At 49.0% G+C, this 23,426-nt stretch overlaps 1 protein-coding gene across 3 annotated transcripts in view; it reads left to right on the forward strand.

The window, feature by feature from the left end:
- Window positions 1-1,262: 1,262 nt before the first annotated feature.
- The window catches only part of LOC103178926 (serine/threonine-protein kinase PAK 3), a 36,013-nt gene continuing 13,849 nt past the window's right edge, over window positions 1,263-23,426 (forward strand). For 2 of the 3 annotated variants that reach the window (XM_042340624.1, XM_042340626.1), the window contains exons 1-2: window positions 1,263-1,377; window positions 22,712-22,907. In XM_042340624.1, the coding sequence (XP_042196558.1) occupies window positions 22,733-22,907 (175 nt within the window). In that variant the 5' untranslated portion in view covers window positions 1,263-1,377; window positions 22,712-22,732. Of the gene's footprint in view, window positions 1,378-13,688; window positions 13,960-22,711; window positions 22,908-23,426 lie in introns of those variants that run through there. The other variant, XM_042340625.1, reaches the window with a different exon arrangement.

Genomic DNA, 23,426 nt, shown 5'->3' on the forward strand with positions numbered 1-23,426 from the left:
GACCCGCCATTGTTACCATTAATTATCACTGTGTTGAGACGTCTCAAAGGGTTTCGTAGGATTTACTGTAAAGTCATTTGACTGTATATTTTGTGGGTGAGACGCGGCAGCCGACTACGCACAGCAGCGTCCCCCATACACAGCCGTGGATCGAGCGACCGCATTTCTTTTCGAAGGGATCATTACCCCGGAAAGCGATCCGTCAATCGGTGGGGGTGGGGGAGACGACCAAAGGTGCAGTCAAAGAGGAAGGTCTTGAGACGTGCATTGAAGGAGGCAAAGGAGTGGTGTGGGGGAGGGGGTGGGGGTGGGGTGGGCAAAGGGACTGTGAGATTGAGTTCCAGAAGGTGGAATAAAGTGCTTAAGTGAAGGGAAGGTTAAATGGACAAGTTTCCTTACTCCACACACACACACACACACACAGACGCCTCTGTTTCCCCGGCAGTAAGTCGGAACCCGGTTGTTAGTCGATTGGGGGATCGTTTTCTCGGGGGGCGATAAACCCTTCAAAAAAATAATAATAATGCGGTGACTCACACTGCTACGCAATCGGCTGCCGCGTTTCGCCCGCAAAAATACACAAATACTTTTACAGAGTTACATCCCGCGAAGCGCTTCGAGATGTTTTCGAAGGCGCTGTGTGTCAAACACAAGGACTATTTACTATTTTCAGACACTATTTACTGAGAACCAGAGCCACTCTGTGCGGTCCAAAGAGAACCAGCAAACACATGGCAGCCCCAACCTGGCTCAGGGTGAGGCAGGCTGGACTCTGTGTGGGGGGGGGGTTGTGGGTGGGGGGTGTGTGTGGGGGGGGGGGGGGTTGTGGGTGGGGTGTGTGTGTGTGGGGGTGGTTGTGGGTGGGGGGGGGGGGTTGTGGGTGGGGGTGTCTGTTGTGTGTGTGTGGGGGGGTTGTGTGTGTGTGTGGGTGGGGGTGTGGGGGGACTTGTGGGTGTGTGTGTGGGGGGTGTGTGTGGGGGGGGGGGGGGTGTGGGGGGGGTTGTGGGTGTGTGTGTGGGGGGGGGGTGTGGGGGGGGGGGGGTGGGGTGGGTGTGTGTGTGGGGGGGGGTGGGGGGGGGGTAGGGGCTGGATTTCCATTGGACTGACACACAATTGGAGGTTTTACTTCCGCTCGGGTCCACCATCCAGAAAGGGATAATAATAAAAAAAAGGGAGAGAAAGAGATCGAGACAGACAGACACACACAGCGAGAGAGAGAGAGTGTGTGTGAGTGAGAGCGAGAGAAAGAAAGAAAGAAGAGAGAGGAGAGAAAGAAAGAAAGAAGAGAGAAAGGAGAGAGAGAGACTACATTCGAGGAGGAGAAAGCAGAGATGAGATGAGGAAAGAGACCTACAGATCGGAGAGGGATTGAGAAAGGTACGTGAGAGTGGTCACTGGCGAGTGAGCGGCTGCCGGAGGTGGAGAGGGATCGACCAGAGACATTTGTAGCCGTTTGACCCGCAACACTGTGGCCATTTGGGCCGCAACACTGTGGCCATTTGGGCCGCAACACTGTGGCCATTTGACCCGCGACATTGTGGCCATTTGTGACCCGCGACACTGTATCGCTCTGTAGCCCCAAAGCGCTCCCACTTCCTCGTTCATTTCACGCCTTAACGTTACATTACAATACATTACACATCACATCGCGTCGGGGAGAGGCTGTTACAGCTCACACCCCGGGGGGGGGGGTCTGTCTGTCTCGTGTTGGGTCTAGTTCTGGGAGGAGACTGTTTTTTTTTGGGGGGGGGGTGTGGGGGAGAGAGAGATCTATACCATTTCTTTGCAGAGGATTTTTTTTGGGGGCGAGAGAGAGAGAGAGAGAGATTGGAATCAGATTTGCTTCCAATGCTCTCACTCTCTCTCTCTCCCTCTCTCTCTCTGTCTGTCTCCCTTTTTTTTTGCACCCATCTGTGCTATGTGTTGTATCTAAACCCTCCTCCATCTCTCTCCCTCTCCTCCATCTCTCTCCCTCTCCTCCATCTCTCTCCCTCTCCTCTCCCTCTCCCTCTCCTCTCCCTCTCCCCTATCTCTCTCCCTCCTCTCTCTCTCTCTTTAATATGCGGTAAATTGCACCAATACTGACGTGAGCGAGAGATGGGGGCTGGTAGCAGAGAGTTGCCTTGTGTGTGTGGGGGGGGGGGGGGGTGAGGGAGAGAGGATGGCTTGGGGAATATTGGGGGTTGATGTCATGGTTTTAATGCTTCAAAATATTACCTCTGTGTGTGTGTGTGTGTCTCTCTCTCTTTCAGAGCAGGGTATTCCTCTCTGCTTGTGTTGTGGTTGACTGGTTTGGAGGGAGAGAGAGAGAGAGAGAGAGAAAGAGAGGGGGGAATCATTTGGGCAAGAGGAGAAAAAGCAGCTTTCAATGACCAAAGCATCTCCCCCCTCCCCCCTCTCTCTCTCTCTCTCTCTTCCTATCCCCACCAACACCAGCAGTTGGTATTTTGAGGAAGTTGTCTCAACTTTAGATTATTGCATCTTAATTTTTTTCTAAAAAATGAAGCTTATGATAATAATTATAATAGTAAGCCTGGCATTGCGAATTTGTGATGTCAGATGAGACTTTGATGTTCCATCATTTTTTTTTCTTATTTATAACCACCTTATTTCAAGTCCCTCTTGAAGATTCCACCCCGTATATTTTATTATATTATATACATATATAGTGTATTATAATGAGTCCCCAGCTATATACCGGCTGCCAAAACCGGAGGGCTGTGTCCCCAGGGACACCTGTGTTGATGAAGGAAGAGAGGATTGATTGATTCATCCCTTTATGAATGAATCATGGGCCCATGTTGCAGATCAATTGGTGGGGGGGGGGGGGTGGTTCTTTTCTTTGTAACAAGGAATAAATTTCCCCACAGAAAGGATCGGGCTGAGGCCCGTGAACGACTTGTACGGTTTTTTTTGATGAATGAATGAACATACACAAAATATACAGTCCCTTCACTTTACAGTATATTCCATGAAAGAGCTTAGAGACGTCTCGACGACCTGATAAGGCGCTGCGTCAAATGCAAGGATTATTAATATTATTATTATTATGACGATGAGTGAACCTATGATTGAGGGTTTAAAGGGAGTCGCTGCCTGCTGGGTGAAGCTTTTCTGGGCAGTGTTGGTATCGAAACTGCTTGTTAATATTTATTGGGGACGACTGAAACAAAGGTGTTGGCCGGCTTCGGGGGAGGGTGTGACTCTCTGTAAGTTTGTGGCGGACTAACAAAAACTTACTGTTTTATTTTTATGAAAGAGTGTGTCAGCCTGGCTCTCAGTGGCTCTCCCAACTCTGAGTCAGAAGGTTGTGGGTTCAAGCTCCCACGTTGGAACTGGGAATCACATCATCTAAGCGGGCGCTCCAATGCAGCGCTGGGGGTGGAGGGGTATTCTCATCGTCGGAGGTGCTGCCCTTCGGGTGAGATGTTAAACCGAGGTCCCGTCTGCCTGTTCAGGTGGACATTAAAGATCCCATGGCATCATTCGAAAAGAGAAGGGAGTTTCTCTCTCCTGATGTTCTGACCAACAATTAATTTAACAATCCCCCTCCCAACCACCCCTGCCCCCCCCCCCCTTCCCTGGGATTGGTAAATTGAGCTGCTGCTTTTGCCACAGTCACTACACTTTCAGCGAAGCGCTCGCCTAAGACATTGCGACAATGTGACGGAGGCACTGGATCAAATGGAAGGATTAGAAACGTTATTCATAATAATCGCACATTCTGGCGATGCAGTGACTGACTGCCATCTTGGAGGGATGGATTGGTGTGGGGGGCGGTGGGGTGGGAGGGAGAGGAAGGGCCAGTGTTTCCAGAGGGGGGGGATTTTGTGGTGAACAGGTACTGTTATCTGGAGCCAGGTCACACAAAGGAACTTGGTGAAACCAATCCGAGAGACGGTTTTGCTTCATGTGTTCACAGTGAAACTGGGAAATCGCGAGCTCTACCACCGTGGGTATAGATTTATGGTGTTGTGGGGGGGAGAGGAAGAGAGAGTGAGGACCAGGAGAGGAAGAGGATGAATATCAGGAAACGATTTTGAAAGAAGACAGTCGCGGTTACTCATATCCTCTTTAATGGGGACTTTGAGCTACAATGTTGGCAATTTGTGACATATTAAACATTTTCAGTATTTGGAACACACGTGACACTTGGATTCCTAAATCTCACAGGACAGACACATAAAGAGGCCATTTGACCCATCGTTCGTGCCTGTGCCGGTTTCTCTGAAAGATCTGCTCGCGTTAATCCCACTTTCCCCTCTTTTTCTGAAATGTTTCCTTTTCAAGTATTTGGGTTTGAGATTCACTCTAGAAAACCATTGTGGATTCAGTTTCGGCTCCAGTGTTTTCGATGGGATGTCCTGTGTTCTAACCACTCTCTCTCTCTCTGTGACTCTCTGAAAAAAAATTCTCCTTTTTTTTTAAAAAAAGGCCCTATGCCCTCAGTCATCATCCTCCCCCTCTCTGATCCCAACCCACAGGCCCAGTTGCAAACCCTTCACTGCCCAGCGCTTTGGGATGTCCTCCTGACGTAAAAGGCACTGTAAAAATTGCACGTTGTTGTTGTTGTTGTTGCTCTGTCCTGGTGAAAGTGTGGATTTGAGTTCTAACCACACCCGTGGGCGTAGCATTTCCTTGTCTCCAAAACCGGTTGCTAGTGCGATCGCACTGTCTTGGTGTTGTGCTTCTTGCCACCTCGAGCCTCTTTATTGTGAGGTTTTCCTGCTGCTCAAGGGACACACAAATGTTGTTGCGTTGCGTGCAAGGTGTGTGTGCACGTGTGTCCGGAGTGCGCGTGTGTGTGCGCACACAAGTGTGCAGTGTGCATATGGACCAGTTAAACACGCAGGACATCAGTGTAATCAACTCTCAGCCACTACGTTTAAAAGATTCATGTAGCATGATATTAACGCTCTATCGAATTACACTACACGCAGTTACACAGAGGAAACCAATCCACTTGCTTTTGTTGAGTGGAGCAGGAGAGTTAGGCAATTACATAGACGAGGTATAGACCCGCTCTTGGCTGATCTTGTGCCTGTATTTGATGTTCCCTTTTGAATTGGAGGCTTGTGTGGAGTTTAAACGGAGATGTGGACTAATTGGGTCGAATGGCCTGTTTCCGTGCAGTGTTGCTCCTTGTTACTCTATGGGAAAAGTGATCTTAAATTTCCCCTGTTGTCTTGATCTGTCGGAAGCAGCGTCTCAAAGCATTCGACACTGCTGACTGGACATGTGAGCTGGGGCTGTGAGTGTGCGTGTCTGTGTGTCTGTCTGTGTTGAAAGCGCAGTCAAAGGGGTACTTCTCGAGACTGGCCACCTATAATTTCATCCACTTAGGTGTAACATACTCAAAAAAACATCGCTTTGGGTCAAATGTACTACCGAGGCCTGCGGCTGGCAAGTAAATCAATTGCCACATACGACGATGACAACAACAACATCAACAACTTGCCCTTATATAACTACCCTCCACCCAGAGCGCTAAACAGGGGCAGGGCCTGACTCCGAGTGCAGGAGGTGACCGTACGCACGGTTGAACAGGAAAGTCTTCAGGCGGGACTTGAAAGAGGGGAGAGAGGGGGCTTGAAAGAGGGGAGTATGTGTGCATTCCCTTCTGGGAACGTCCTGAATAATTCATCCCTGTTCCCCCACTGAGGCTTTATTTTCCTTTTGCCGTGCTTGAAGCTGCCTCGGCCATTCCCCGCTGCCAGGGCCACTGTGTGACTTTTCATCTTTTTCCCCCCGCCCCCCCCCCCCCCCCCCCCCCCCACCTTGTCTCTCGCTACCTTTACTGTGTTGCACATGGAAATTCACCCATTTCTCTGCCAGGCCCGATCTCTGACCCTTGGTCTGTGGCTGTGTTTTGGGTGTGTATATCCAGCGACATGTTAATGCTGACAAACCATCATGCTGAGGGGAGCACTGTGCTATCCCAGCTGTAGCTGATCCATAAACATCCGGCTAGTAAACATGTCCCTGGGGGCAAGAAAAGGAGCGAGAGTCACACGTTTTGTTTGCCTGTTTAACACAGCCACTACACCACAGTCCCTTCGCCTTGCTCCCTCCCTCGCCTCCTTCCAGGCACGTCTCAAGACCCTCTTCTTCGACCGCGCCTTCGTTCACCTTCCTACCCCCATCCTCTCTGCCCTCCACCCCTCCTTGATCCCAACCCCCAGCTCAGATCCAAATCGCTGACTGTCCAGCACCTTGGGACAACCTCCCAGGGTGAAAGACACCGTGTAAACGTAATTTGTTGTTGATAGCAATTCCCTATGAAGCCCTTGAAGACGTCTCTTAGCTTGTAGGTGTTGGGTGAAATCAAGATGGGTGTTAAAGATGTCACCATGTGATGAGAAGGGAATTTCTCCTGGTGCAGTCGGAGATCCTCCTGATTAAATTAGCCATTCGTGCCTTTTTGTGAGATGTTGCGGCTGCACAAGATGGGGTGCGCTTTGCCTACAAAAACGTTACAAAAGAAATCGTGGAGCCCTGTAGCGTAGTGGTTAGAGCACCAGCCTCGAAGGCAAGAGGACCTGGGTTCGGTTTCCGGGCAGGGTGACACCTGAGGTAAGCTTCCTTACTCCTCACGCCTCTGTTTACCGAGCAGTAAGTTGGAACCCGGTTGTTCGTCGATTGGCGGATCGCTTTTCCAGGAATATTAATCCCTTCAAATAATACTAACTTGGTCATTCAATCCACGACTGTCTGTGGGATGCTGCTGTGCTGTCGAGATTTGCCCACAAAATACACAGTCACTACGCTTTACAGTGTATCCTGTGAAGCACTTTGAAACCTCTCGAAGACTTGATAAGGCACTGTATCAAATGTAAATATTATTATTCATTGACTAATTACTGTAAAGTGGTATATTGAGATATGTGATGAGGTGCAATTAAAAACAAGAGTTTGTTCTTCTTGAAAGCTATGGGCGCGTGTGTGCACGTGTGTGCGTGTACGTGTGTGTGCGTGTGTCTCTTTGTTTCTCTGGTCGATGAATGGGATTGTGAGGCCGTGTGGAATGGGGAGATTTTCAGGGACGGAGAGGAGAGCTCAGTGGCAGGTGAAAAGCGTTCACTAGCAATATGTGGCCTCAAGTACCCATTCACATGCTAATATTGGCCTCTTCCAGGCACCATCTGGTGTCCCCCGTGGCCTACCCCAGAATGCTGGTGATTGGGGCCCTGTGTCTGGGCTGGGGCTGGGGGCACAGAGCTCCTGTACCTTGTGCTGAACACCGGCCGGGCTCATCACGTTCGTTTACAAAACTAGTGATTTTAAACAACCCGTGATTTCAGGGCTCTTTGTTCTTGTCGGCCACTGCATATCGAGGCGTCTTTAATGTCCGCCCGGGCACTGCGTTCAGTGTCTGAGGTGCCTACCTTCGGGTGAGACGAGATTGGCTGTGTGGACATTGGCTGCCTTTGTGATCTGGGCCTAATGATCGTCAGCCAGGACAAACTAGGAAATCTCCTTTCCAGTCGTGTCGTGGGATCATTAATGTCCATCCCAACAGAGGCCACAGACAGGTCCTCGGCGCATGATCTCCTCTCTAAGAAGGTGACACTGACGATCTGGAGATGTCTCCCCTCCCCCGGCACTGAACTGGAGCCTCAGCTTAGACTGTGAGATCAAAGTACCCAACGTGGGGCTTGAATTCCACTACCTTCTGACAAGAGGTGAGAGGACGCTAGTGGTATTTAAAGAATAACCTCGATAAACAAGCCCATGTGCCTGCCTTGCCCCCAGGCCGTGTTGGTTTAAGAGCTGACTGCCAGCCTGGAGCCCAAGGTGAGGAGATGTACCGATGGTCGGTGCAGATTCTCTGTGTTTCCGCTGCACTGTGAAGGCAGCAGATTGCAGGCACCAACATTACAGATTTATTCCCTGCCGTAACTCAGAACAGTAATAAATCGGAGGCTTTGCCACTGGGATTTATTCGGTCGGGGTTTGTAGTTTAGCCGTGCCTTCGCTTGGCCGTGTAATGATCACGGATCGATTCGCTCGTGTCCACAGCTTAGCCCAAGTCTCGCCAGTTAACTGCTGTGTTAACCTGCTGCAGGGATAAGACTTGGACTTCTTCAGTAGGTGTTCAGCGCCCACAATGATAGTGAATCCTTGCACTTGATGTAGTGCCTTATCACATCGTTGAGACGTTCCAAACCTTCTCGAAGGCTACGCTGTAAAGTGGTGTGACTGTGTTTTGTGTGTCTCATCTCACTTCACACAAAATTGCTGCTTGGGTAACAGTCTATATCAACCAATTTGCACAGCTATGACATCAACGACCAGGGGGTTCTCTCGGGGGTTTGGGGGGGGGGGGGGGTGGATTGTCAGTCAGGACACCAGGAAAAACTCCCTTCTCTCTTCCAATACTGCCGCGGGATCTTTAACATCCACCTGAACAGGACACTGAACGGCTCTCGGTTCCAACGTCTCATCAGAAAGACTGCGTCTTCGACAACATAGTCCGCACAATGTACTAATTCTCGCCCTCTTTTTTAAACTGGCGACCAAGTAACTGCTTAACCACCAAACCACTTAGCGAAACAATCAATGTCCTGCTTCCATCTGCGCCCAAGCCATTTGCTCCCGTTACCTCTCAATGATTGCCACAGGAAATTCTCGTTAAATGAAATTCTGTGTTGTGTGTTTTTCACAGGCCTTTGAAATCTCCTCTATTTGTCTTCCCCACACCCCCCACTGCCATTTACAGCCTGTAAATCCCAGCACCTCCCTCCCCATCTGCACCTTCCCAAGTCGGGCCTGCTATATGCATTTCTTCCGCCCCACCCCATGTCTTCACCATTGGCAACCCAACGTTCAGCAACTATGCCCCCCCTTTCATCCCTCTGGCTCGAGCCCTCGGGTTTAAAAAATCTTCCTCTTCCAACCCCGCACGTAGGAATTTGCTGGCAAAAGAAGACCCAAGGTCCATCAATTGGAGTTTGCCTTCCACCATCCTGGCAGTCGCTTGACATGTCGTGTCCCAAACTATACACTGTTCCCCAGATATTATTTTCTAGCAGAAATCTCTCATTTGTTCTTGAAACAAATAACAAATTTCTGCTTCCACTGTCTCCCTAGAGAACCTGTTTCATAATAATAATAATCCTTTTTGATATAGCACCTTATCATGTCTTCAAGACGTCTCCAAGCTGACTATATTTTGCGGGCAAAATAATAATTTTACTACTTGCTCACTGAATTAGTGAGCCCCACCTCCCCCCCCCCCCCCGCACAGTATCTGACGTGCCTCTGTGACGTTATCAAGGCAATGTTCACGTGAACGCAATTTTCCGTGGCCCTGTGTGACTCTCCCTGGTTTGGATACGCTTTAAGCCCGGTTATCGGTTTCCGCCCTGTGTCAGACAGACACCCAGTGACCAAAATAAACTGCACCTTGGAGTTTGGTCAAACATGCCTCACAGTAAGAAAAGCCTAACAATAAATCTCACCACCTCCCATATATAGAAAGGTTACACACAGCCATTCAGCCCATTTGTAACCAGATAAAATTGGTCAACCCTCTCTCCTGTTTATGGGGCTTTGCTACGTGTGGATTGCTGCAAATGAACAGAGAGTTAGCCCAGTCAACTTACATTTATATCGTGCATTTCACACTGGGAAGACGTCTCAAAGTGCTTCATACATATGAACTGGGACAGGACTGAGCAGGAGAGGGACTTTTATTTTTATTATAAATAACAGCGCCTTCTCTCACTTTTACGAAAAATACGCCCTCGAGATCTTAAACGGCTTTTTAAAAATGTAATTAATAAGAAATTAAATGAATGATGTACGAGTGAATCCAGCAGCTGATCCGTGCCATAAATAATGAGACGAGCGACCAATTAATTTGAGTATTTTTTGAGGGTGGGGGGATGGGGGGGAGAAATTAAATTTGCATTTAAAGGGGATCCTGATGATATTTATGCACTCCCGTCGTGCATTACACTGTACATGATGAAGTGTGCGGTGTGTGTGTGTATATATATATATATATGTGTGTGTTATTTGGTGTAAGCTGCCTTTTTGGTATTGCAAGAGTTAATTTAGAGAGAGGGATGGGGTCTTGTCAGAGCTTTTGTTCCAAGGTCTGTCGAGGAGCTTTCTTTGGTCGCCAGGCTGCAAGCTTGAGGGTTGCCAGAGGGTGATGTGGGGGTGGGGGGGGGGAGAGGAGAGAGAGGTAGTGGGGGGGAGAGAGAGAGAGAGAAAGAGAACACGAGTGAACAGGTGCAAGTTGTGGAGCTTTAGCAGCTGGGGGCTGAGCCACAAGCACAGCCCGAGTGGTGGGTGTATGTTTTATGTATTGGGATTGGTGGTGGGGGTGGGGGGGGGGGGAAGGAGGGGGTTGTGCACTATTGTGTCATCTTTAAAGAGCCTGTGAGCTCGCAACGACAGCTTGGTGGATGGATGGCAGGTGCTAAGCTTAAATGATGGCGGCGGGGTGGGGGGATTTAATATGTCTACTTTCTAATCTTTTTATTAATAAAGCCACACCCCCCCCCCCCACCACCCACCCACCACTCCCACTATGCCTTGCAAGCGGACTTTGCTGTCTGTTCAGCTTTCTCGTCAGAGAAATTTGCTGCCATGGGGAACGAGGAATGGCTTCTCGAATTGTTAACGTTTGTTACAGATATTCAGAACAAAACCTCAGCAATTTATTTCACAGGGAATTGCTGGGAATTGTAGCAGTGTAGTGACTGTGTTGTAGCAAACCCCAGCAGCCAATTGGCACGCGGGATTTCCCATTAAAGGGAATCACGGAGTCCTGTAGCTCAGTGGTCAGAGCACTCGCTTCGCAAGCGAGAGGACTTGGGTTTGATTCCCGGGCAGAGCGAAACGTTGGGCAAGTTTTATTACTTACTTACTCCACACGCCTCTGGTTACCCGGCAGTAAGTAGGAACCCAGTTAGTTGTTAGTCGTTTGTCAGATCACTTTTTTGAGACACACACACACACACACACACTCAAAAATCTACAAATGATTTGAATAGCAAAATAATTCTCATTTGAATATTCAAGAAAAAATAATAATAATAAGCTGGTCTGTGGGACGCTGCTGTGTGCGATCGGCTGCCGTGTTTCACGCACAAAATATCCGGTCAATTCACTTTACAGTATATTCTGTGAAGCGCTTTGAGACGTCTCGAAGACGTGATCAAGCACTGTATCAAATGCAACAATAAATTGTTGTGATCAATTTTGTCTGGGGGGTTGTTGGCTGGTGCGGGGGGCAGTGGAGAGGGCGGGGGGGGGGGGCAGGGGAGAGGGCGGGGGGGGCTGTTGGCATGATTCGTTTTTCAAATAAAGCCGCAGGATCTTTAACGTCTACCCAGACAACACAGCCCTTTCCCTACACTGGAGGAGTCGGCCTGGACTGTGGCTGATAACCCATCAGTTAACGTTAAACCAGTTGGAGCTTCAGGTCTGTGTGACCGAATGGAGACTCGCTCCCAACAACTCATTTCCCACCAGTGCGGAGCTGTGAAACATCACAAACTGGTGATCCAATGTGATTTGAGCCGCCTGTATGGAAGATGCATTGGTGGTTGCGGAACGTGATTTTCCTGTTTAGGTGGGTTTCTCTATGAGCCTAATTGCTGGTTCCTAGAACTGGGAATTTCCCAATGTACACCTCTGACAAGCTCTTCAGGACATTACTGGGCACGACAGGTGCTGTAGCAGTTCATGTCGTAGCAAAAACAAGGTAACGCAATGAGTTGCCATAATAAATGCAAGGATTATTATGGTTATAAGTTTGGGAGCAGAAAAATGGCTGATTGCTTGATCATGAATGGAGGGCTGGAAGGTCAGCAAATCGTGTGCGTATGTGTGTGTGGTATGTGTCATTATTGCTAAATATCTTAGTTGCGACAGGCATCGCCTTCCCAATAAACCTCAATAATTGCTTCCCCAATAAACTGGTGTGAACTGTAAAAATAATAATAATAATTCTTGCATTTGATACAGCGCTTTTTCACATCTTTGAGGCGTCTCAAAGCGCTTCACAGAATATAGTGAATTGACTCTATATTTCGTGGGCGAAACCAAGGTCGATGTGGAGGGTTGCTGAGGTAGATTATTGGGAAGGGTTTGGTCGGAGACTTGTCTCGGGGTAGAGTAGGTAGTGTAATAGGATTCAGACCAAGAGAGAAAGACACTTACATGGAATCACACGCTCGGTTGCTTTGCATTCCTCCCTCCTCTGTTTCGGTTGTAAATATTTTTTTGGCTAAACACCACGTTGATTACCTCATGCTCCTCGTGTGGCTGGGCCTGGTGTGCTGGTGGAGCAGAACTAATGCCTCTGTTAAAAGCTGGGACGCCCTAGATTTCAATGGTCGCCTCTTTGCTTGATGTTCATCCTTTGTGCTATCTGGTTCGATAATTCCTCCCAGCCGGTCTCTCCTTGATAGGGTTCCCTATCTTCCCTAAACAGCTACTTACAGCTACAACAAATTAGTACAAGGCTGGGGGTGGGGGGGGTGGGGAGGGAGCTGGTTTGGAGGAGATTTGAAGATCCTGGAGAGAAATAATAATCCTTGCATTTGATATGGCGCCTTATCACGTCTCAAAGCTCTGTATATAATAATAATAATAATAATAATCCTTGCATTTGATATGGCGCCTTATCACGTCTCAAAGCTCTGTATATAATAATAATAATAATAATAATCCTTGCATTTGATATAGCGCTTTTCACGTCGGGAGGACGTCCCAAAGCGCTTCACAGAACACACTGTAAAGTGAATTAACTGTATATTTTGTGAGCGTAACGTAACGTTTCACAGATACTCTGTGTCCGTCAATTCACAAGCCTGTGGTGTGAAGTCCATGATGTGGGCCAGTAAGCTGTGGGTTCAAGCCCCACTTCGGGACTTTGAACCAGGCTCGGCTGACACTCCAATGTCACGTGCTGTGTTGTCGGAGGTGTCGTTCTTCAGTTGAGATGTTAAAGCGACGTCCCCATCTGCCTGTTCAGGTGGACGTTCAAGATCTTGTTGCACTATTCGCAAAGAGATGGGAGTCTCTCTCTCTCCTGATGTCTTGGCTAACCGTACCCATGATTATTTAAAAAAAAAGATTGGTCACTTGTTTAATGGCTGTTTGGGGCCATTGCTGTGCACAAATTGGCTGCTGTGTTTGCCTACACATTACACAGTGAGCACACATTGCAATGAACCTTACGAAACACTTTCTGAGATGTACGCGCTCCTGACATGAAAGGCAGCGTATCAGATATTATTGAGGTAACCAAACCCAAGCCGTGGAGTGTATGGAAGAACGTTTGTACTGTAGCTCGGTGGTTAGAGTGCTCGCCTCGTAAGCAAGAGAGGACCCGGGTTCGATTCCCCGGGCAGGGCGAAACGTTGGGCAAGTTTCCTTACTCCACACGTCTCTGTTCACCTGGCAGTAAATCCCGGTTGTTAGTCGTTTGGAGGATCACTTTTTGGAGGTAATAATCCCTCCCTTTTTATCAAAAATAAAAAGAAATTTGCAGCTAGACCTGTACTGTTCAAGGGTTAAGTGCTGACTTTGTGACTTGCCCACGTTGCTTTATAGTTTGCTGTTTGCTCAGAACTAAACAAATATTGCTTCGAATCTTCGAATAGATTACCCTACTGGTTGAAACATATCCTGTACACTTTTGTGTTTCCCACCCCCTTTCCCTACCTGTTGGGTTCTGTCTGCAGTCTTCCACTCCGGCGGTTCGAAGAATGTGGGGGTTAAGCCCCCATATTGGAGACTTTGAGCTCATAGCCTAGGCTGACACTCCATTACGGTGCTGGGTGAGGGGAGCGACACATTGTCAGAGGTGCCATCCTTCGGATGAGACGTTAAAGCAAATTCCCCGTCAGGAGGAATTCCCCGTTCAGGAGAACGTCAGAGATCCCACAACTATTGCAAAAGAGAAGGGAGAGTTTCTCTCGGTTGACGATACTGCAGGTGAATCATTCACTTTACAAGTCACTTTATGGCTGTTTGTGGGACATTGCTGTGCACAAATTTTAGCTGCTGCATTCCCAACAAGACTCCCAGTCACTACACTTGTCAGCAACTCACTGGGACTGTTGCGGGTGTCAAATTCAAGGTTTATTAGTGTGTAAAAGGCAGAATAGCCGCTCAACTGTCTTTTGATTCACCAATTCACGGTGCACTCCTGAGTTTGTTCCCAGTAACATTACCGTATCCTGACCAGACTTTACAGCTTCTGCATTTACACAATTGGTGATGATGACGATTTGAATATTCAAATGTGAATTATTTTGCTATTCAAATCGTTTGTAGATTTTTGTGTGTGTGTGTGTGTGTGTGTGTCATAATAAATAATAATAATAATCCTTGCATTTGAAATAGCGCTTTTCACGTCTTCTCGACGTCTCAAAGCGCTTCACAGAATAGGCTGTAATGTGAATTGACCGTATATTTGTGGGCGAAACAGTCATTGTGTGTGTGTGCGTGTCGTGTGTGTGTGCGTGTTGTGTGTATGTGTGCATGTCGTGCGTGTGTGTGTGTCGGGGTGTGTGTCGTCGTGTGTGTTAACTAATTTCTGTTCCCTTGGTTCTTGGCCAGGCATCAGCTTGCGATTTAATGGGCAAAGCAATGCAGGCGTTGTATATCATGGATACTTTCTCCCTTCGCTCCTGTTAGTTGAAGGGTCATTGGAACGATATCTCCATTCGGCGCCCACACACACACACACACACACACACACACACACACACACCTCCCAAGCACCACACCGGGGAGTCAGCCTGGACAGTCAGCTCAAAGCCCCTGATGTGGAGTTTGAGCCCATTACCTTTGAACCCGTGACCCAGAGGCAAGAGCGCTATTGACTGTTCCAGGGTTCACTCCCACAAACCACATCCCCAAGGCCTCTGCTCCTCTATTGCTCCAGACTCCCTCCATGTCCCTTTTGTTCCCCTGGTGTGAAAGTGGAACAGTATTTGCATGGAGCGGGCCCGCGTTTACTGTGCGCTCTGATAATAAACCTGGCCATGTCTGTGATCCCATGGAGTTGCGCTCGAGGGTGTGGGTGTGCGTTGTGCGCGGTTACTCCTCGTGTGGAGCACTCGGAAACCTTTGTAAGCCGAGGTCTATACCGTGCCACGGGGAGATGGTTGCGTACGGAGGGAATTCGAAGTGCCCTCGATTAATGTAATTAAGTACCGAGATGTTGGTTAATTACATAACTAATCTTTGTTTTAATTACACACTCGGGGACACCTGTAATTCCCCTCTGGGCGCACTCATCTGCCCGCAGCGCATCGCACAGCAGAGACTCACGTCACCGGTTGTCAGTCGCTAGTGGGGTAATGTTGCCGCCTGCCCATGAACTGTCTCGGAACAGCCTCCCGGAAAAACACTCGCTTGCTGGAGAAATAAGTGTATTAACACGATGGTTAGAGCGCTCGCCTCGCAAGTGAGGGGACCTGGGTTCGATTCCCGGGCGGGGCGGGGCAGGGCGAAACGTAAGGCAAATTTCCTTACTCCACACGCCACTGTTTACCCGGTATGTGGGAAACCCAGTTGTAAGTCGATTGGCGGATTGCTTTTCCAGGGCGTCAATAATCCACGGGTGTTTATGGGACACGGCGGTGCACAACTGGCTGCCGGGTTTCTCCCACAAAATGTGCAGTTAATTCAATTTACAGTGTATCCTGTGAAGCACTTAGAGACGACTCGAAGGCGCGATAAGGCACTATATCAAATGCAAGGTTTATTATCATTAATATCCCTCGCTTGTGTGAAGGTGCGAACAGCGAGGGCTGAACTGGGCTCGATCCGTACCTTGTTGTACGTCGAAGTCGTAATGTTGCGGAATATTTGAATCCTTCCGTGAAATTGGATTGTTGCTCCGTTTCCGAGTCTGGTTTCTAGACACTCATCCGAATACTATTCTTTTTTTAATCGCCCCCTGACCCTTCCCCATATATGTATGTGTATATATATTTATTTGGCTCACTCACGGAAAATTTAGGCTGCTCTTAAGTAGACGAGTGTTCCGCTGGGTAACCCTACACAACACCCAGTCACTACGGTTCACAGTGAGATCCTGTGGAGTGCTTTGGGAGATGGCCTCTCGAAAGACACACCGAGTGCTAAGATTATTGTATTTTATTATTATCATCAACAACCCCCTAAAGGTATCTTTTGCCCCACCGCCTTTTTGTTTTGTGAATGGCATGAACCCACTGAGTAAGTGCTGCCTGGTACCTAATCTGGAGGGGCAGCGGGGGGGGGGGGGGCGGGGAATATGGGGGGGAAGGAGGAGGGGGAATGTTGGGGGGGGAGAGGGCTGCCTTTTTGCACTGACGGACATTTCATTATTACTCTGCGTGTGTCTTGTTATTAATATATAAGCTGCCGAACCTTTTAGCTTGTTGTCAGTCTGGGTGTAAAGTGCCCGGGTGATGGGCGAGAGGGTGCGGTGACGGGGGGGGGGGGGTGATGGTGGGGGGGGATGGTGGGGGGGGGGGCTGTTTCCACGACGACCGTCAATGATGCCGGGTGGTGCTGATGGCTCCCCCACCTCCGGGCAGAGCCCGTCCTTCAGCTCCCAACAGCTGCTCAGCCAATCGTAGGGACTGAGGCACAGAGGGTGACGTCATCTTAAACTTATCGCCATTGGCGTTTTGTGTGTCTGTGTCTGTCTGTGTGTGTGTGTGTGTGTGTGTGTGTGTGTCTGTTTGTGTGCATGTGTGTGCGTCTGTGTGTGTGTGTGTGTGTATGTGTGCGTCTGTGTGTGTGCGTCTGTGTGTGTGTGTGTGTATGTGTGCGTCTGTGTGTGTGTGTGTTGGTTTGTGTGCGTCTGTGTCTGTGTGTGTGTGCGTGTGTGTGTGTGTGTGTGCGCGTGTGTGTGTGTGCGCGCGATGGGTAAGAAGAAAGAGAGCCCAATCTCCCAGCATCAATAAATGACATCAAACCCCTTCCCCCCCCCCCCCCCCACCACTGACAGGAGAACATCCAGCACAAGTCGGGCCATCTCCTCCCCTCCCTCCCTCCCTCCCGCTGACAAATTAAGGTTAGAATCCAGTGTGTTCAATATAGCGAGCGAGCGAGAGAGTGAGAGCTGCCCGCTGAGGCTGCGTTAGCTCTGCCTTTCGTGCCAAACTTGTGGGAACCTGCATGAGTGCTTAAAATGGCAGAGGTAGCAGCTTCCCCATCCCCAGGTAATCTCTCTCTCTCTCTCTCTCTTTTTGCACTCTCTCTCTATTTCCCTGTGTCTCTATCTCTATTTTGCACACTCTTTCTTTCTCTCTCTCTCTCTCTCTCTCTCTCTGTCTACTGTCTCTCTACTATATATACATATTATACCATACTGTGCAGTGAAAAAGATTTTCAAAACAAGACCCATGAATGACACGCATCATACACACACACACACACACACAGGCACACGCACAATCACGCACACACGCACACACGCACAATACATAAATATATATATGATGTATATTTATTTGTGTGTGTGTGTTTCTCTCTCGTCCACGCATGTCATTCACGGGTCTTGTTTTGAAAATCTTTTTCACTGCGTTGCATGACTGCTGAGCGAGACGCTCAGGGAAGCTCCTATCTCTCTCTCTCTCTCTCTCTCCTTTTTTTTTGTTCCTCCCCCCCCCCCCCCACCATGCCATTAATAATTAGTGACGTGTTTCTTTCTTAAGAAAACAAGCTCGTTTGGCTTGTGGCTACAGGTCTGCATATTCGACCCCATCCCCCAATTTCTCATTTCTTTCCCAAATAAAATCAGAGCAAATTTCCCTTTCATTTAAAAAAAAATCTCACATTTTTTTTCTGTTGGTGTCTGTTGGGGTGTGTGTGCGTATGTGTGTGTGTGTGGGAGGGTGGAGTGTGTTGGTATGTGTGTGTGCGATGGAGGAGGGAGGATGCTAGGAGTGTGTGTGGGGGGGGGTGGAGGAGAGTGTGGTGGGAGGGTTATGCTATGTGTGGGTGTGTGTTGGAGGGTGGGGGGTGATGGGGACTGGAGTTATGCCAATGCTGGCACTGTGCACCTCTCCTGTTTGCCGGATGTTACTGCCTGTCTTTTAGTGAATAAATAGATCACAACAGTTGCCACATTGATTACCTTTCCCTCTGATTTGCAAAGCCTTCCCCCACTTTTAACTCTTCAAGGACTCAGTGCTTTGGAGCTCATTGCTTCTTATCCCTGCTTTCTTGTACATATCTTATATCTATATATATATATATATATATAAATAATCCTTACATTTGATCGGGTCTTCGAGACATCTCACAGCACTTCACAGAATGCACTGTAAGGTAAATTGACTGTATATTTTGTGGGCAGAACATGGCAGCCAATTGCGCACAGCAGAGTCCCTATATATATATATGTATATATAGTGTGTATTATATGTACTGTATATCTTTGCACTGAGCATTTGTCGATTTCTATGTTGTAGGTTCCATGTACAATAACGCACTCGCCTCCGGGTTAGAAGGTCATGGGTTCAAGCCCCACGACGGGTCTTTGAGCTCAGTCTCGGCTGATGCTCAGGGGAGGGAGTAGTTGGGGGGAGATGGGGAGTACTGCATTGTCAGAGGTGCTGTGTTTTGGGTGAGACGTTAACATTGGTTTGTTCAGGTGGACACGATTCGTAGGTTGGTACTATTCAAAAAGAGAAAGGGTTTCAAAGCACAAAAAAAAGCTTTTTTTTTTTTTGGCCCACCATCTCTGTCCTGGTGCTCGCTCCCCCACTGGAGTTCTCTACTCTAACCCCATTCCCCGCTCTCTCAACCATCGTGTCTGCGCTGGCGCTCGCTGAAACTAATGGAATGAGGCATTTTGTCAGGCCAGCTCCTGCAGGCGTCTTTCACACAGCTGAGGCTTGGCCTGCTCACAGGCTAACAAAGGAGGGAGACTAAACCTCAGTTAGACTACTTTTGGTCTAAAGAGTCTATCCGTACTCTTCAACAAAGATTTATTCAATTTCCCTCTTTGACTGCTCTGCTTGTGGGTACAGCATTGTAATTCTATTTGCTGAAAACTTCTGTCTCTTTTTGAATATTGTTATTAATGAGCCCATTTAGAAATATGTTCCTCTGGTAGTGTAACCTCGAACAGTGGGGGTGGGGGGGCGTAATCTCAAAATTAGAGCCAGGCCGTTTAGGAGTGAAACCAGGAGGCAGTTTTTCACCGAAAGGCTAATGGGAATCTGGAACTCTCTCCCACCCCCAAAAGGCTGTGGGTTATGGCTGGATCCATTCACATTTTCAAGACTGAGGTGGATAGATATCTGTTAGGGTATCAAGGGATACGGGGCAAAGGGCAGGTAATTGGTCTTGAGGTACAGTACAGATCAGCCATGATCAGGAAGAGGCTTGAGCGGCTGAATGGCCTCCTCCTGTTTCTATGTTCCCTCGTTTCAGTTTGTCTTTCGATGCCTGATTTTCGCTGGGACACGAAGAGCTGCTCAGACCCCCAGAGGCAGATTCCCTCAGTGTCCGCGAGATCAGAACTGACAGATAAGATAGAGTTCTTCAGCCTTGAACAGTGACCTCTCAATGGGGACGTGATTGAGGCATAAGATGCGTGCAAATTGGCAGCTGGATTTGTCTTTCACCCCAGGAAATGGCCTCAAAATGCTTCACAGGATATTTTTTTGGAGGTCAGCCGGGTGTCTGACACACGGAAACCCATCACCGTGGTTAAGCGTATCCAAACCAAACTGAGGATTCCAGGCATCCCACCTACACATGGAACTACCAGAGATATTTATTGGAATGGAATGCACATTCTCTCTCTCTCTCTCTCTCTCTCCCCCCCTGGAGGGACGCATCCTGCTTACCTAATTCTGGAAAGTATTAGGCACAGGTTGGCAGGAGCCAAGTCTTGGGGACTCCGGAGTGTGCGTTGGGGGTAACCGTTGGAGTCTAACTAACTAAAACTGTCCAGCAAGTTTTCCCACTTGTCTTTCACAATGGACCTCAGAGTGATTGGTTGTTTTGTGCTCCTGGTTCCAACCACCAGAGGGTGTTGGTGGAGATGGGGGCAGTCTTGGTGATGTTGCAGCCTCTCGCCCTTGGTCAGAAGGTTCTGGGTTCGAATCCCATTGGCTCCTCTCAAACCTTTCACAATAGTAGGCACCGTGTTATTGTTACCAATATTGAGTCAGGTGTAATATAGGAACGGCAAACAAATTCCTTTTAAACCAACTGCAGAAAGTTGGTTTGCACTGCACACCTTGGGCTGAGTTTTGTGTGTTCAAGGAGAAGCCACTATTTTGGGGGAGCGAGGCTTTCCGGTGAAGACTTGCCACATTGTGGTATTGCAGTAAACTTTGTGCATTTTCCAGCATTATAAGGTTAAAGGCCATGGAATGGATGATTGCAGAATCTTTATCACAATATTCAATGGTGGGTAACGCCTACAAACCTCAACCCTCTCCATTCAAATAGGAGTTATTAGAGAAACTGGCCCTTTGTACTGCTCGTTCATGAGTATTGTAGATCGCACGCCCTAATCTTCCCCTCCCCTCCAAATCTCTGCATTTTCTGTTTGCCTTGCTCCTCCCTACCTCTGTTAACTCCATACCAACCTGTCTGCTCACTCCACTCAGCGTAGCCTGCTCCATCCCCCAGTCCCTCCATCTCATACCCCACCCTGGCTTCTTCAAAAGCCCATCTCAAGACCCCCCTCCTCAACCGGACCTCTCGGTCACTCTCCTACCCCCAACCCTCCCCGCCCTCCACCCCTCCTGATCCCAACCCCCAGCTCGGGTCCAAATCCCTGACTATCCAGGACCTTGCGTGTTGTCCCGACGTGAAAGCCGCTGTGTCAGTATAAATGGTGCGGAAATATAGAGAAAGGTTCTGATGGGAAACCGGACACCACTGTGTGTTTGTAAATGAATACTCAGTGGTTCTGCAGCTCCTGTATATGTGGTACATCTGACATCTGGTTTACTCTCCTTTCCTTTGTGAATTGAGAGGAGCCATCTCCATTCCAGTCAGCTGCCTGTCACTCACTCACTCACTCACTCACTCCAGCAGGAGGCCTAGCTGGTTGGTAAGTGTGACTGGGTGGATGAGATATATGAAACTCGCTGTTGAGCCCAGTGACCTCCGCGGGGATGTATAGGGCGCCTCAGTCCTGCTGGGAGGCTCGGTGCTCTACAGCTTCCCAGCGGCGGCTCTGCTGGGAAAGGGTACGTGCGTCGCTCCAAACTATTGGCAGATATCCTCCAGCGTTAGGGAAACTGGAACACAACAGCAACGATAAAACACATTTGAGCAGCGCCTCTCACATGGGGGGAGAGCATCCAACGGTCACTGGGCTTTACAGTAAGACACCTGTGAAAGGGATCTGAGATGTCTCGGTGTGAAGATTATTATTTTCTGTGTGAGTTGCTGTGTCACTGACGTGGTGCTGTTTGCTCGGGGGGTGGGGGGCGGTTGGGGGCGGGGGGGGGCGCTGGGGGCACCGGTTGGATCTTGCTGCAGTGCAGCGATCTTGCAATCAGGTTGAGTCATGTAACTAAGCAAGTGAATGAAGGAATGAACGTCGTATAGGAATCCTGGAGTCTCGAGGAGAAACCGGAATACACAATCTCATTCCCACACCCACACCTTCTTCATCCACTACCCCCACCCACCCCACCCCACACACACACGCTCCCAATTCATATGGATTTACCTCCAAATAAACAGTTGACTGCAATTCTCTGTCGAGGGCTTTTGAGACGTGTTGACTTTGTTATTAAAAAAAATCAAATGCTTCATCAAAATTCACGTTTGTTTCTGAGATAATAATAATAATGATAATAATCTTTGCGTCATCCGTGCATACAGCACCTTATCATGTCTTCAAGACGTCTCAAAGCTCTTCAAAGCTCTTCCTGTTAAGTGGATTGACTGTGTATTTTGGGGGCGAAACGTGTTAAGCAACAGGAGGTGTTTTTCTTGATTCAGTGATCGCGTTGAGGTGGTCAGTGTGTTAACCCCGAGCTGTGTTAACCCCGAGCTGGGTTAACCTCTTCACTGACTACAGATTCTTCCAGATCCACCGACCACACAGACCCCCATACAGGCTATTCGTTTCCGCTCCCAGTCACTGGAGCAATTTTGCGGAGTTCCTTAATTTCAAGAACTCCTGAGCGACTCTTGTGTCTGCGCCTTCGGGAAGCTGGGAATACCGTCTGTAAAGTCACTGTTGCTGGGATAAGGGAATCCTGCTCTGAGCATAGGTGGTTCGTTCTGAAGCTTTCGGATCTCTTGATCTAAGAAATCTAAGAAAAGTGCTTTGAGATGTCTCGAAAACTTGATAAGGCGCTGTATCAGATGCAAGGATTACTATTAGGATTATTATCATTTTCAATATTCTTATTCCCATCACTCCTATCAAAAGCGAGTGGGTTGGAGGGGGGGGGAATGGAGGGGTGGGTGGTGGGGGGGCGGCGATGAGCGAGAGAGAGACTGTGTGTGTGGTGGTGAGTGGCCTCGAGTGGAGTGGGAGGAGAGGGACCACATATGTAGGATTAGAGTCCTGGATATGGCTTGACCAGGTTAAAAAAAAGCTCTCCATTCCACGCCCCTGGAACCAAACTCCAGCAAACGTCACGTCACCTGAACAAGTTCGAGTTCCTTATAAATATTGAGTTGCTTTATATTTACTCTCTACCCACCTCACCCTCTCTCTCTCTCTCTCTCTCTCTCTCGTGTCTCTGAGCAGGTTTGCGTGAGGTTGCTGAAGATGTCCGATAGTGTTGATGTTGAAGAGAAACCACCAGCACCTCCCTTGAGAATGAACAGTAACAACCGTGATTCATCCTCCCTCAACCATGGCTCCAAGCCTCTGCCCCTGGTGCCCGAGGAGAAGAACAAGAAAGCCCGGCTACGCTCCATCTTCCCGGGAGCGGGCGATAAGAGTAACGTATCTTCCTTTGTCGGGGTCTTGGAGCTCAGCGTAAAGTCATGTTGCCCCAATTTCCCCACTTCCCTCCACCCAGTGTCCGGGTCAACGATCCTCCAGAGAGAGTGGTCGCTCACTTTACGACTGTGTGTCGCTGGCCGGGTGGGTGGGGGGGGTCTGTGGGTAAGGGGATGCTGTTTGTGTGTGTGTGGTTGTGAGTGACAGGGGGTTGTGTGTGTGTGTGGGGTGGGGGGGAGGGTGCTGTGTGTGTGGGGAGGGAAGGGTGCTGTGTGGGGTGTGGTTGCGAGTGAGAGGAGGTTGTGTGTGTGTGCGTGTGGGGGGGGGGGTGCTGTGTGTGTGGTTGTGAGTGAGAGGGGGTTGTGTGTGTGTGCGTGTGGGGGGGGGAGGGTGCTGTGTGTGTGGGGAGGGAAGGGGTGCTGTGTGGGTGTGTGGTTGCGAGTGAGAGGGGGTTGTGTGCGTGTGGGGGGGGGTGCTGTGTGTATGTGGGGGGAGGAGGGGTGCTGTGTGTATGTGG

The sequence above is a fragment of the Callorhinchus milii genome, unplaced genomic scaffold (assembly GCF_018977255.1).
Source record: "Callorhinchus milii isolate IMCB2004 unplaced genomic scaffold, IMCB_Cmil_1.0 Scaffold15, whole genome shotgun sequence".
Lineage (NCBI taxonomy): Eukaryota > Metazoa > Chordata > Chondrichthyes > Chimaeriformes > Callorhinchidae > Callorhinchus > Callorhinchus milii.